The sequence below is a fragment of the Coturnix japonica genome, chromosome 11 (assembly GCF_001577835.2).
Source record: "Coturnix japonica isolate 7356 chromosome 11, Coturnix japonica 2.1, whole genome shotgun sequence".
In the NCBI taxonomy this organism is placed as follows: Eukaryota; Metazoa; Chordata; class Aves; order Galliformes; family Phasianidae; genus Coturnix; species Coturnix japonica.
The window spans coordinates 8,689,398-8,704,046 of record NC_029526.1 but is presented as its reverse complement, the minus strand read 5'-3'; the positions used below and the strand labels follow the sequence as shown (position 1 = coordinate 8,704,046).

The 14,649-nt window shown below is 40.9% G+C and overlaps 1 protein-coding gene across 2 annotated transcripts in view; it reads right to left on the bottom strand.

Annotated features, from left to right (window-relative positions):
* Positions 1-14,649, bottom strand: part of LRP3 (LDL receptor related protein 3) — a 28,424-nt gene that overhangs the window by 7,437 nt on the left and 6,338 nt on the right. For both annotated transcript variants that reach the window (XM_032447154.1, XM_015873934.2), the window contains 3 exons: positions 12,442-12,489; positions 7,533-7,671; positions 119-327 (listed from right to left, as the gene is read on the bottom strand). In XM_032447154.1, the coding sequence (XP_032303045.1) occupies positions 119-327; positions 7,533-7,546 (223 nt within the window). In that variant the 5' untranslated portion in view covers positions 7,547-7,671; positions 12,442-12,489. The remainder of the gene's footprint in view (positions 1-118; positions 328-7,532; positions 7,672-12,441; positions 12,490-14,649) is intronic.

Sequence of the window (14,649 nt, the reverse complement as noted above, 5' to 3'; positions counted from 1 at the left end):
ACAACGCTAACACCTTAATAACCAAGACTGGCCCTGAGACTCTCATCAACAAATAATACTCATGTCTTCAAGTTTAGTAGAGTGCTTAAGCAAAGCCAACAAAACTGTAAGGTTTTACCTCTAATATAAGAAAGGCGAAATCCCTGAGACTGTCCTGAGCTTGATGCATCTGAGTGAAAAAATATCCAAACGTGATCCCTTGCAGAGATGAAAGACGGAGGTATGGAAGATCCACACACTTTATACTCCTCTCTCTTGGAAGACGGGCCAATCATCAGCCAATCTACTGCACATTTCTGAGATTCTTCCAAATCAAAGTTCTTAAAACTGTTAGCAACAAAAGAAAACACAAGCAACAAAAGATATTTATCTGGAACAGTCAAACAGTGAAAAAACAGATTGTAGCAGTTCGGTTTCTTCACAAGCAGTGCTGACATAAAGAGATCACATTCAAAGATAATGAAACATCTCCAGTATCTTCAGCACACAGAAACATAGCACTCAAATTCTCCCAATTTGGAAAAGCACCCGTCTCACTGGCACAAACAGCCTCCAAGTAGCTCCAAAAGCTGAAAGAACGCATCTCTTATTCACAGCCCATAAGCAAAACTACTTCCTAAAACACAGATCTGAGTAAAAGAAAAAATAGCAAAAAACATTACAGGGAAACATAATAAATTATTTCAACAATCTTTTCCAACCTTAGAAGCTACTAAGAGATGGAATGAGACTGGAAACTATTGTATTGGAATAAGAACAATAGGAAACAATACAAAGAACCCTAAAGGGACAAAGAAACAAGACAAAAATCAATTTTTCAAGCTGGTGATAAACAGGGAGAGAACAAGATGAGAACAGCAAGAAAGGAAATGGAACATAAAGTCGCTTTAACTGTATGACTTTTTAGTTCAAAGAACAACACATTCCCCTTCTGAGAATGCAAATCCAGAGCATATGAGACTATAACCTTTTACCATCCAACATCCAGCTCTCATGCCAATAGCTATTCCTAGCATTTCACCCAGTGCAAAGAGGTGTTCCAACTGTTTACTGAACACAGCCATATAATACTCCCTAACTTGGAGCTCAGGAACCATATTGGGTGTTTGCTCACACTCTAATAAACAGATTGTATTTGTATTCAGTAACCTGCAGTAACAACAGCTTTGTACTCCTCGCTGTAAAAGGGCACATTGTTCAGGACACTTAGAACTGTATTGTATTCTTCTTCAACATACCTAAGCTACACACAATTAACTTGGTAACAGTCTGTGCATACTCCACACAAACACCTGAACAGTAAAGTCAGAGAGACTGAAAAGCTGCTATAAAATAGGAACCTCCTTCCACAAAGGACTTCTCAGAAACAAACAGGAAGAACTATTTGAAAAAGATAAATGGAAGATAATTTTCTGACACCGAGGCACATTTACAAAAGCTGTAAAATCCTGCCAGATCTCGCCCTTTGAAGGTGAACTTTGTAAATCAGCCAATTCATTTTAGAGGCAGCTCAAGCCTACACACAGCCCAGAATTCTGCTAAATGCATTGACTTGAAACATTGTTTTTTGCAGAGTTTTCAAAAAGAGAATGAAGAATAAGAGAGCCCTGAAAATGTTAAATTAAAATAGAAATTAAAGTATGTCCAGCAGCTTGTTGGACACACATCCCTCCTCTTTTCTAACTCTTTTTCTCCTATTATACTCCATGTATCATCCCAGCTAGGAAGAAATCTTCCACAGTACCCAGTTCTTTGCTATTTAAGCAATCTCACCAAGCTTTAGAAAACAGCATATTTTGCAAGGGAATCTTACGTTTTTTATTCTGACTTCGGATTCACTTAAGCATTCAACCATGAGAAGAATTTCTGACCCAGACGTTCTGTAACACCTTCTTAATGACCAAGTGTACAAAGAGGCACTTCAGCATGAAAAGGAGTTACATGAAGCAGCTACGAAACTGCCAGCACCCACGGAAAGTCTGGTGTTTAAGATCTGAGATAGCACTACTGAGCTACCACGTTGGTTTCACTTTCTTTTTCTCAGCTGTCACACACCAAGAATAGTTTCTATCACCTACTTGGAATATTATTTGTAGTGTTTTCCTGTCACAAAGAATTTTTTATTGTAATCGTTGGAAATAGCTATTTGCCCAACATCATTTGTAATGGAAGGGAATGGAAGGGAACAGTCACTAAATCAAATAATGGAAGCTCGGAATTTGGGAGTGGAGAAGGGGGAAACAACCAGAAAAAAACATGCTTAAGTGAAACAAATGAGAACATTCACTACATCTTTTAACTCACTTCTGTGGAGACTTTAGATGTACCAGGAACAATCTTACAGAGCTGAGCAATTTGTTCTTCCCTGCCAGCTCCAGCACTGCAGCCAAGTCTCAAAGGTCACTCATTTTCCCCACTACACTCACGCTTGGTTTACAAACTTCTGCAAATGAGCAATCTACCCTGTATTTGTAGATAATTACCAATAGTTACCTCTATTTGCACATGTGCACAGCTAATAAAGAGCGAGGAAGAGATGAGAATGAAGAAGAAACTTTAGTCCCACCTTTTAAAGCAGAAACCTATGGAGGATAACTGATTTTCCTGAGTACTGGCTGTGGATCTGAGATTCAGAACAGAATCCCACACTTCTCCACCCAGAAATGCAAGCATTAGGCTCAAAGCCATCCAAGTACACGAGTGGTGAAGCAGGATATACATGATATACATGACAGAGGGTAGCAGATTTAACAGCCTCCTTGAGAACACCAACATGCAATGCCTCACTGCGATGCATGAGCTACTGAAGCAACTGCCTCAGTATTGAGAAAAGGGAGATAAAAAACATTGTCAAAAACAAACTCCCTGTTTTCTGAGAGGCAAGAAGTACCTCAATTGCATGCTGGTGCCTCAAAGTCTGAAACATCACTGAATAAACACAATTCCTCTGAAATGTAAGCGTTCTAGTTTTGGTGTAAAGTTTTAAATACAGTAGATGCCATAGCAATTATAAAATTCTTTCTGAGGACAAAAGCAAAGTCAAAACAATTACATTCTATTTCATGCAGAGTATAATTGAAACAAATTTTGCTTTGATTAAGGCATTGTTACTCCACAACAGCTCTCCACAAGCACCCTTTTACATTACACTGTCAATAGAAGCAAATTTTGTTCTATCTAAATCAATGGTGATTTCACTTAAGAACAAAAATACCATGTGTTTGAATGGACTGTCAGTCAACCTCACAAGAAAAAACTCACAACAAAATATGAAGCAACACGCGTGCATATAGAAATACAGAAAACTGGCTTTCAATTTCAAAACAATCCATTTGCAATGAGGTTTTGTGCAAAAAGATTCTGCCATATTGATCTGACATTAAATAGCTGACTGATTTATTTTACCTAGGAGTTCTGAATAGGGCATTCAACCTCTGCTACTTCACTTCTTTCATCATCTGTAATCAGATCTAGTGTTGCTGTTGTAGTCTTCTGAAGAATAATTCAATCCTGCTACCCACAAAATAGAGCATGGGGACGTTTACTCATTCACTTCAACTTCCTCAAGCCGGAATACAAATTTCTGTGCCAAAAGGATCAGCCCAGCAGTTGAGTGATTGATGGTATCGAGTGTAAGTAAGAGAGAACATCCCTTCTGCTGCTAATTCCTTTTAAATAATAATAGCATAAAAAAGTACAATAATAATCTATTTGACATTGGGAGCATTCAAATCCCAAGTATCAGAACAACTCAGTGGGAACGGACAAATGTAGCACAGTCTGCTTTTATGGAATACTGCAGTAACAGGTAGAATCATCTCATTTTTCTTTAAAGGTATGTTATTAGAAACAGGTACCTCCCACACTGAGCAGGACTCTGTGAATTTGCAGGGAATTACGGGATGGGTTGTGATCAGATCTAGCCTGTAACATTACTCAAACGAAGCAACAGCAACCTACACCTACCAACTGTTACATACTTGTAAATTTTTGGATGGAACTTCACTAAACCAACTTACCATAAATACTCATTTACACTCTAATTAAGAAAAAACAAAACAAAACTAACTACCTGCAAAATTAATCCTTAGAAGAGATTTTTGGCATCTGCACCAGAAAGAGCAGAAGCCACTAGAGGAAAAAAAAAAGCACTTGTATGAATAATGGGGGGAATTCCTTACAACCCTCTACGTAATTTAAGCACAAGCAGATACAGATCAAAGCTGGGAAAAGCATTCTTAATGTAAAAAGATAAACATGGGATGATGATGAGTGTGAATGAGAATAGTTAAATGCTTGAGACCCAGCAGATGTAAAACCTGAATGAAAGTAAGAATATTAAAAATGCCCAACTTGGCCCTCCTAAGTCATTAAATTTGGAGAATAAATATTATGGGTAAATTAGTAGAGCACAGTCCCAAAATACATCAGAGCGGCCAATTAAGCAAGAGAAGTTACTTCTATTTGCCAGCCTCTCACAGCAAGTGCAGATTGTGAACAACTGATGACTTAATTGGCTCATTAAAAACTCCTGTTTACCCACTGGAGCACAAGGACCTGGAGTCTGGTTCTATCCTATTCTGCTCCCCACTTCCAAGCACCAACCCTGCAACCTTAGGCAGCAGATACGGCTGGTTTTTCAAAAGCACAACAAACTTAATTAAATACATGGCTACTATGAGTTTTTCCAATTAATATCAAATTCTGAATCACTGAGTTCAGTAATCACAGCATCAAATGGGCCCTTCAATTTGTCACATAAATACATACCAGCAAGCCTTGACACAAACACACCTCAGCTTTACTCAATCTCCATCTCAGTTGGCACCTCAATGTTTTTTTCCCCAAAGCAATGACACACATCACTGAAGTGAAAGCCAGCAAAGCCTCCTTAATTAATGCAGAACTTGAGAGGGTCACTATGTAAATCATTTCTCAACACTTGTATCTTGAATTCTGAACACAGAAAACATTTTACTCTCAGCCTCATTAACTCCTATAATAAAATGCAATTATTTATAGGGCCCCCACATCAGAGCTAATTACAACAACCAGATAACAGCAACTGATAAAGAACCTTTAACTTTTCCTCAGACTGGTGGAAACAAACAAATGCAGCCTGTTAAGGATGGTGCAAAAAAGCAGTTAAAGGGTTTGACATCTCCCTGATCTTCCAGGACTTACACGTTGTCTCCTGTGAAAACAAGACCTAAACAGAGAGAAACTCAGACAGGAAAAAGAAAGTTTCCAAAACAACTCTAATTATCTGAATATCAAGTGACACAACATAACCCTGGAAAACAGTGGCTACACACGTGACCCCAGGTCGCAACAGCACGATTCTATCAGAAACAAAAACTTGAATGAAAGGACTGAAATGTGCATAATTAAAAAGCAAGAAAAACATAAGTTCCCATTCTTGCAAAGATCCTCCCAAGGATTTCTAACAAGTAAACTACAGAGCAAAACTGTAAGTGTGGAAATGTGAGGATATGAAGATAATCAACACCAACATGAAAGGTAGATACCAAAACTAAGCTTCTAAACGACACTTCCACAGGAAACAGCACATCACACCCACATGTAGATCCCTGCACTGTTCTATTAAAAGCTGTTGAATAATGGGTTTATTAAAAAAATGACCGACTGCACGTTTTAGAAATCAAAACCACTTTCAGTTGCAATTTTATCCCTCAGTGACTCCTGCTGTATCCCAAATATGCTACTTATATAACACTGCTGTCATACCATTAGTGAGAATCCAAGATCAAGGCAAACGCTTTCAGAATGACATAACACAAAGGAGGTGGTGTTTTTTGTTTTGTTTTCTAAACCTGTTAAAAATTAGAACTCGTCCTAAGAATTACTTTTTTTTCCTAGGAATATTTCCTATGCCCCTGTCAGCACACAGCGTGGACAAGGAGCACACCCCACTGCTAGGAGGAAAAAACGTTTTAATTTGAACCCTGTTTTCCATTTTCCTGGGCTGGCACGACAGGCAAAGTCAGCTGCTGCTTTTATATCTTTGGCATTAACAGGGCTACAGTCTTCTAAAGAAACCCTCAGATGCTGTAACATTTTGCATTTCCTACACTGTAGTGAATCACTCCAAGGACATTTATAGTCAGAAACGTAGCACTACAACACGTCGCTACCCACAAGGCAAACTACTCCCTAGGATGTAAACACACAGCTCCCATTGTTTGCATGTGCAGATGAGAGCAGGATATGGCTTTGTATCCAGTGACAGAAAACAAACCCATTAGAAAGAAATCTTTCAAAACTATTGCTAATGGACACATTCAAGCTGTGTACACACTATTACTGGTTTCCTCATCCCAGTTTCCTTCAATTCTTTACCCTCGATTACATTCATACCTGCTAAAGAGGATCCTAATTCTAACTTGGAGCTCTGAGACATTTTCAGAGCATAAACTGCAGCACTATTCTCCGGAGCCAAGTCCTGTGTCTCATTTATATGCTTTCTCAGAGCTTCCAACAATCTCTGCTTTGAAACAAATTCTCCCAAGTCCAAAACAATTTAATGGGGTTGAAAAGCATGTTTCTATTTATGGTGCTCAAATGTTGGCAGGTATCTACTTCCTTACTTTTGATGAGTAGATCCCATTTTGAACTAGGGATGGTGGAGCCCTCCTATTATTCCATCTGTGGCAGATTTGTTTTTAATTGCTGAGCATCTGCAGCTGAAGAGGTTTGCACTCCTTTTAAGCAGCTGAGCAAAGAATGAGCAGATGGTGTCAAATACAACAGTGCTAAAAAACCAAACAAAAAACCATTCCCAGGTTTGCTTTTTTCTTTTTTTTTTTCTTGGATTGGGAAGGATACTACAATTATTCAAGAGAAATTAATCAAATTTACACTAAGCTGATATTATAGGCTAAAAATCCTTAATGAACCATGTGTAATATATTCTAGTTTTTACTACCTGAAATTGTGCAACAAATTTCAATTATTATTTAATTCTGTTAGAAATAAAAGTTATACAAAAAAGCATTCATCTTTTTGTTAACAAGCATCATTAAGAAACAATTATCTTTATCTGTTCATTAAGTATAGCAACATTTCAGGACATTACAGAAAAAGCCACTTTTGCTCCAAGAAACCTAATTATCCTACTGAGGCTGCTCCAGATTCTATAGTATTCATCTGTTCCTCCTTATAGGCAATAATGAGAAAGGAAACCATTTGAGTAAATATATCACTGCTTCCCACCTCATCATCTATCAGAGGTAGATGAAATCTCGCAGGTATTATGAAGACAAAAATATTAACAGACTGCAAATGACTTGCATATATCGACATGGAAGCCAGAAGTAACATACAGAAACAGAATAGCAGAACAGTTCTAAAATGCAGGTGCCCAACCTGCAACGCATGCTCCAGTTTGACCAAGTTTACTGCCCATCCCTTCAATCGCTTGGTTGCTCTGGCAAATAGTTTGATATTGTTATATCAGATCAAAACATACAGCTCCATTTCAGCTAAGCAACACAGGACATCACAAACCATACCTAATTGTTATCATGTCTCCACGGTCTCCTTGAATGTACCAGCTGCAGTTTACTGCTGGAGGATAGTTTCGTGGCCAGGAAGGACTATAGATGACACCCCGTCTCTCTGTGTGCTGTTCAAGTTCTCCACTGCAAGCAACTGTTAATAAGAAGGGAAAAAATATTATTGTTAATGCTTTGCCTAATCAACAGCTCACATTAGCTTAAAGAGCTTCCATCAATTTCTGGGGATTGCAGACAAATGAGAGTCAACAGTTTCAGACTCTTATTGCTTTCTTCCCTGCTCAGTTTTTAATTAAGGCACCCACTTGAACTGTAGGTAAGCATAACCTGCATTTCAATGCAGGATCAATCAATAACCTTGTATGAATTTACCAAAGGCTACAATCAATATCTCTGCACAGATCTGCAAGAGAGGATGTAATGCAGAAATCCTTACCAGCTACCCAAAGCCTGGCTGTGACACCAACTGGAGAAGATCCATATTCAGTGCGAAGTACCTAGAAGCCCATTTTGCTATTACCTATTCCTGGATACATTCCTTCTCCTAACTATATGACAGACCTGAGTGGTGTCATGGTTAAACCAACAAAAGAAGACAAACACTTAACTGGACTTTGATTTCAAACGTTTCCACTGAAGATTCCTGAGTACTTTAAATTCCTCCTGAGCTCTCACAGATATAAACTTTCCAGAAAGGGAAAGCTCAGTGTTTTCAAAGCCTTCTCAGATCCTCCGATGGAAAGCTGCAGGCCAATCAAAGCTGCATCAAATACTTACAATTTGTAATTAAGCAATTCAAAACTGGAAGTGAACTGCTCCAAGGACAAGTGGGAAAGCTGCTCTGCTGGGAAGATGTACTCTCAGCAGACTATGAAAGAGGAAATCTCTGTAATGCAAAAGCTATTCTGAACACTCTCCAAATATATATTTAAAACTATTTCTAAATCAGATAACTATCTGGAGCAGGACTTCTGGATTACAGATGAACGCTCCCATTTTTGACATGTTTCATTCCCAGCTTGAGAAATGAAGGGGAAAAAAAAAAAAAAAAAAAAAAAAGAAGGGGGAAAAAAGGGTTTTCTACTCTTTAAAAGAAGTACACTCCGATATACATCACAGACCTGCACCATTGCTTACATCCAGCACAGATGCATCATTTTGGGTTGAGAGCCAGGACAGCCCAGCTGCACAGGGACAAGCGAGGTGCCAGCAGAGCCACACAGACGCAGGCACTGCAGGGCCCAGCCTGCAGCATCCCCTGGAAAACCAGGGCTGGTGCTCACCCACCTGCCCACAGCAAGCACTTCTCAAGTGAGAGCCACAGGAATACAAAGCATGAGGTGAGCAACTTACATGAGGTGAAACAGAAAGATTATTTTTACCCTCCAAGCAGGATGTTCCACTGAATTGCGTGTATGCAATTCCTACTAGTTTCAAAGAGTACAAAAACCTCCCAAACACATACACACGAGTAAACATCTATTTTCCAAGCAAATATTTTGCAGTGAAGTGGTTATAGAAATACAAGAAAACCTTTGTGAGCACATTTCTAAAGCAGAGACTCCACACCGAACACTGACAAAATACAGAGATGCAGTTACATTTGCTTTCTTGTTTCTGTAAGACCCCACAGGGCTTGTCAGCTCAGGCTCTCAACACGTTTCATTACACACACCAACGCAGCCTACCCAGGCCTTGAGATGTGCTCCTCCACACACCTATCACTGCACAGACATACCACAGCAGCAAGGGAGGACCCAGTGAGCAGCTGTACAAGAGGAGCTGGGAAGTGCATCTCCTGCTGCCAAGTTACTGTAACTGCTCAATGGGAAGGAAACAATGTGCACACAGAACAAACTCAGCACACAACACCATCCAGAGGCTTCCTGCAGAGCCTCACAAACATTTCTGTTCCCCTTGCACCTACTCTCGCACTGGATTAATATCCTGCATTGACAATAAATGCACCAGCACAGAGAGCACAACCAGCTCTTACACAAAACTGATCAGAGCTCATGTTCTGAGAAGGTCCCGGTGACACACTGCTGACTGCCCACAAGCAGCTTCACTCTCATTCATCGCTGCAGTTCAGCAGAGAATTCCCCCATTACTCTCCTTTGAGCCCCTGTGCACTGACTGCTGCGTAGCAGACAAGGTGAAGGATTCAAGCACTGCTTCTGAGCAGCTGCTCTTTCACCTGCATAAATGACAACTCCATTTTGAAATACAAACCCACACTAAACAGAAAAACCACGAGGGCACATTGCCATACTGCTGGGGTTTCAGTGACAACAACGGAGCCTCGATTCCCTTCCTAGTTCCTGTGTGAATTTTGCAGAACCACAAATCTACATGCAGTCTGTGTTACTGAGCTGGGCTTCAGCACAACACCAAGTATCAACCTTAAGGAAATACAAGGCTTCTCAAATTGCCAAAACATCATAAAGGAAAAGGGAAGTCTCTAAATAGCAATGTGTGCTCCTGGATGATGAAGGTCTTACAAGCAACGATGCACAAGAAGAGCGGTGACAACTTTTCTGCAACAACAGTTTGTGCCTTTACACATAAACGTAGCAGCAAAGTGAAAACTCGATTTACAAAACCCCCCAAAATGGCTCACACTTTCCACATTCTGGATGGTTTTCCATTAAAAAGCAAACCTGGACAAGCAAACCAACCCAACAAAATCTTACTGAGGTGATTTTTTAACTCTAAAGATAAACAATAATTAACCTTTTATAGATTAAAAACAATGAAGATTTCAATGTCGGAAAGGGGGTTGAGTTTAGTGTTTTCATCAAGGAGGCTGAGGAAGCTGGGCTGCTCAGCCTGGAGGAGAGAAGGCTGCAAGGAGGGGAATTAACTTGTTACTTGGATAGACAGTGGTAAGACAAAGGGGAATGGGTGGATGTGGGTTAGTGGGTATGAGGGGTTGGACTGCTGGTTAAACTACACGACTGTGGTCTTTTCTAACACTAATGGCTCTATTCTTTGCAATGTTTAGATGACCCCAGCAGAAGATCAATCTTTGCACCCTTCTGTGATGCCCTGAGACCTGCCCCAGCCACAGAGGGTACAACTCAACCATCTGCTCCAGACTAAGAGAAGCCACAAGGTGCTTTCTCTCAAAACCTAATGTCTAGCAAAATATGCTGCCTAAACAGCTGCCTCAAGGCTGGCAGAACACTCTCTCCCCCAGTTCTCTACCTGCTCCCTCAAGGTGTGCTCACACACACTGCTTAGCACAGATCCCTTACGCCTGCGGTCTGAAGGCTCCCACTCGTTTTATCCATCCCACAGCCAGCTGCTGCTCCCCCAGCACCAGCACACACAGCTCGCTGACCTGGCAGAACCTGAGCACTCTGCGGGACCAAGAAGCAGAACCTGCTCACCTCAGGCAGGGGAAGAGCACACGGCGGGAGCACTTCTCCCTTTCAGAGACAGCTTCAATGGCTTGAAGTGCTGTACAAACACAGCTGAGGTGGTGGCTGAACCTGCGTTCTCCAGAAATCTTTATTTCTTTCTTTCTTTCTGAAGAGAAACCCCACTACATCTTTTTGTCTCTAATAGATGTTTTGTCAGGGCACGTTTGGGACAGCAAATGCCCCTCTCCACTTTTATTAGGGCTGCTAAGAAACGCCTCCTGCAAGAGGGATCCCAGCAGAGTTATCTGCCTTACAACATCACTACCTTCACCTGTTATCTTCCACCACACAGGAAAAGAAGTAAGAAATGAACTGCATTATGGCAAAGACCTTTTATGATCATTTTTCACACTGCTCCAGTTACAGTGTCAGCAATCAGAGTAACTCAAAGCTGTACCAGAACAAGAAATCATGAAGGCTACAGTACTGTAAAGGTTTTCCGCATACTCAAAGGAATAAAAGAGAAATGTTACAACCCTGTTTCTAGCAAAAGGACAGCACTAGAAAGGAGCAGAGCCAGCAGGAAGTAGTGTTATATACTTCAGGCTGAGGCAGTAATACCAATCTGCCTCTGTATAATTACTCAAGTTACACTCTGTAAACTTAAATACCATACAGCCAAGGGATGCCAAACTCCATGAGAAGCTACAATCCCAGCAGAACAGATCAAGACACAGATCACACTCTGGACTTTTTCTAATAGAGGAATGGAAATATAGTATTGCAAACAACACACACCCTATGTGGCACATCCAAGCTGCCCTAAAATAAGCTTCAGGAAGACATCTAATCATACAGTTACTATCCTTTCCCAATTTAAATCTTCTCTCAAAACTCCGTGTTGATCTGAACACTCAGACTCCAACGTTAATCAAGCCACTGCCTTACAACTGATTTTGTATTTTCTCATTTCCTTTTCTCCTGCTTCCCATATTTGGTTATTATGTTTTAATCTACGTTGTACCATCTTTAGGCTTAAAGTATGCCTACAAACATGACTGTGGCAGGCATGAGAGGACCCTTATCACTAGGAGGACTCTGATTATACTGCTCCAGTAACATCAGTAAGCCACAGTACAACTACAGAGAAGGAAATTACACTAAGTGTCAGGACTCTGATTGAATTTCCACTCTAAGACTCACAAGATGTTCTTAACATTCTGGTTTTAGCTCCTCTGGGAACAGGCCTCAGCCCCCAGCTTGATGTTCCCAGGCACAACTCCTAAACACAGATTTTCCCCTAAGCATACCAGCACATAATGTGACCTTAGCTTCAAGCTTAAGATTTTTTTCCAGCACAGTAACACTGATAGAGACCAGTAACCATTCCAGCAAGATTTAAAAGTTCTAAGCTTCCTAAAATGTCACTGCTACCCTTTCTTAAACAAAGGTCATTCTGCTTTGCAGTACAAGTCTTCAAACAGCAAAAGAACTGTAACAACATCAAAACAATAAATATAAATAAGAAAAGTATATCTTACCTAATGAGGTAACAGCACTTTCTATCTTCCCACTCAGAAAGAGGTTCACTGCAAAGATAAAAAGAAAAAACATTACCATAGGTTGCAGTGGCACAAAGAGGCAGTTCACAATCTGCCATTTCTAAGTGTTTGCTGCCGTGTTTATATAAAGGTATTACAGCATTCCAACAAGAATTCTACTTATCTACACTGAGAATTCACATGAATCAACTCCCATCTTTCAATGAACAATACTAGTCCAGCATCAGCCAAATACGCTACCAAGACAGAAAAACAATCACACTAAAACATCTGTAATCACAGCTAGTCACTTTAACAGCTTGTAAAAGAATTAATAAGATTAACTTTAAATGCATCCTCTCTGAATAAAGCAGTTTGTTCCTCAGGTAAATGTCACCTTGAAAATAAGTTGCAAAAGCAAACACAGTTAACTTGGCTAATCAACATCAATGAAGTTTTCAAAAAGGCCTATTAATGAAATCAAAGCAGGATGAGATGGTGCTTGCAGCTCACATCTGACTTCCAGGCCAGTCTTCAGCTGCTCTCCACTTTCTCCGAAGTCTCCTCTCAGAGAACACACCATTAGAATCATCTGATAAGTGGAGCCATCACCAACATTTTTCCCCGTGCTGCTGTTAGTGCAGAGCTCAGTGCCAGCACACACTTCTACAGGAGTTTCCTCACAGGTTATTCAAGGCCCTTTCCTAGTGATTACACCGCATTTCACTAACTGCTCTCATCTTAACAATGTTCTGTAACCCACAGAGACAGCTCACTAATAACATGACAAACACTAAAGCAAATTAGAAAGGTTTAAAAGGTTACCAACACTTAATTCACAACATCCCAGCCAGGCACCCTGTTGGCTTCATTTTGCATGTGTTAAATCCAGAATCTTTCTATAGCCAATCCACAGCAAGTATTCAGAAAAAAAAAACATCATTAAAATGAACAATGGAAGAGGAACTGCCTGTGTTCCCAGCAGTGACTGAAAGCCACCGACAATTAGCACTATTTCTGTATCAGGGAGACAGGCTGAATATGGGCCCCATTGTCTTAGCACTGTCCAAACATCGCAGGACAACAGCCCTGGCTCCAACCACCTTCTGGCCTGACAGACCAGCACAAGGGAAGGAAGCTGTGGGACAGCACAAGGGAGGGAGGGCAGCTGAGTAACAGCTGTGGCTTGAGAAGAAACAGGCTCAAGCTACACGTGTGCACTCAAAAGCATTAATACTATGTTCAAAGGGTGTTAATAGTGCTGGTTTTATTACATAATTAATGCACAGCAGCATTTATTACACGACCAGGCCAAGGCGCTTTGTAAGCGCTCTGTCAGGAAGCACAGCACACTGTGCTGGGGCAGCTCCACACCTCAGCTGCACTATAGGAGCAGGCCCAGAGCAATGCAGTGACAAAAAGTTCCCCCATGTGGCATTAAGCACTGCTGCTCCTGTAACCATAGCAATTCAGTCACACACACTGAGACATCAGCCAGCAATTAAGTCACAAATGTGAAGGATGTTATGAACATTAAAATATTTTGCTCCTAAGTATGTGAATGTACACAGCCACAGTCCACAGCAGCGTGTCTACACAGACACCAAAGTCCACAAACAGCCCCAGGAGAACAAAAAGTAAAAGCGAAGAAGGGCTGGAGAAGTGAGAAACAGGAACTGAAAGCAACGACAGGCAGAAAGGACTGGCAGGCAGGAAGTAACACGCAATAACAGCTGAAGCGCTGTGCTCTTGTGGGGGCTCTGCAGCACAATACCTGGTAAGTTCCCCCCCTCCCTTGAGTGTCAGCTCTCACTACAGTGCAAGGGCCAGGCACAAAGCACTGCAGAGATCTACCAGACTTCCAACCTCACAACACATCCAGAGAAGGACAAGCAGTGCTCCGGCTTGGACTCTGGAACTCACATGATCTTCAGTGATGGAATTAGTCACTTCAGAACAACTGCGCTATTTTTATTCAATAACAGAAGTTTTAACAAAGCTCTGAGCATCCCCAAGGAAAATAAATGGCTGAAACTTGTATTTTAGACTCAGGAGTCCAGCAGGCGATGCCCTCATGCTGCACACACTTCTGGCACCCCTTTATGTCTCTGCAGTACAGCAGCAGCAGGAGGCAGAGATGTTTCAGCTGTTCTGAAGCTTACACTGTATTTCTTAGTTAACATTGAGATGTCTTTCGTCACCACAGCA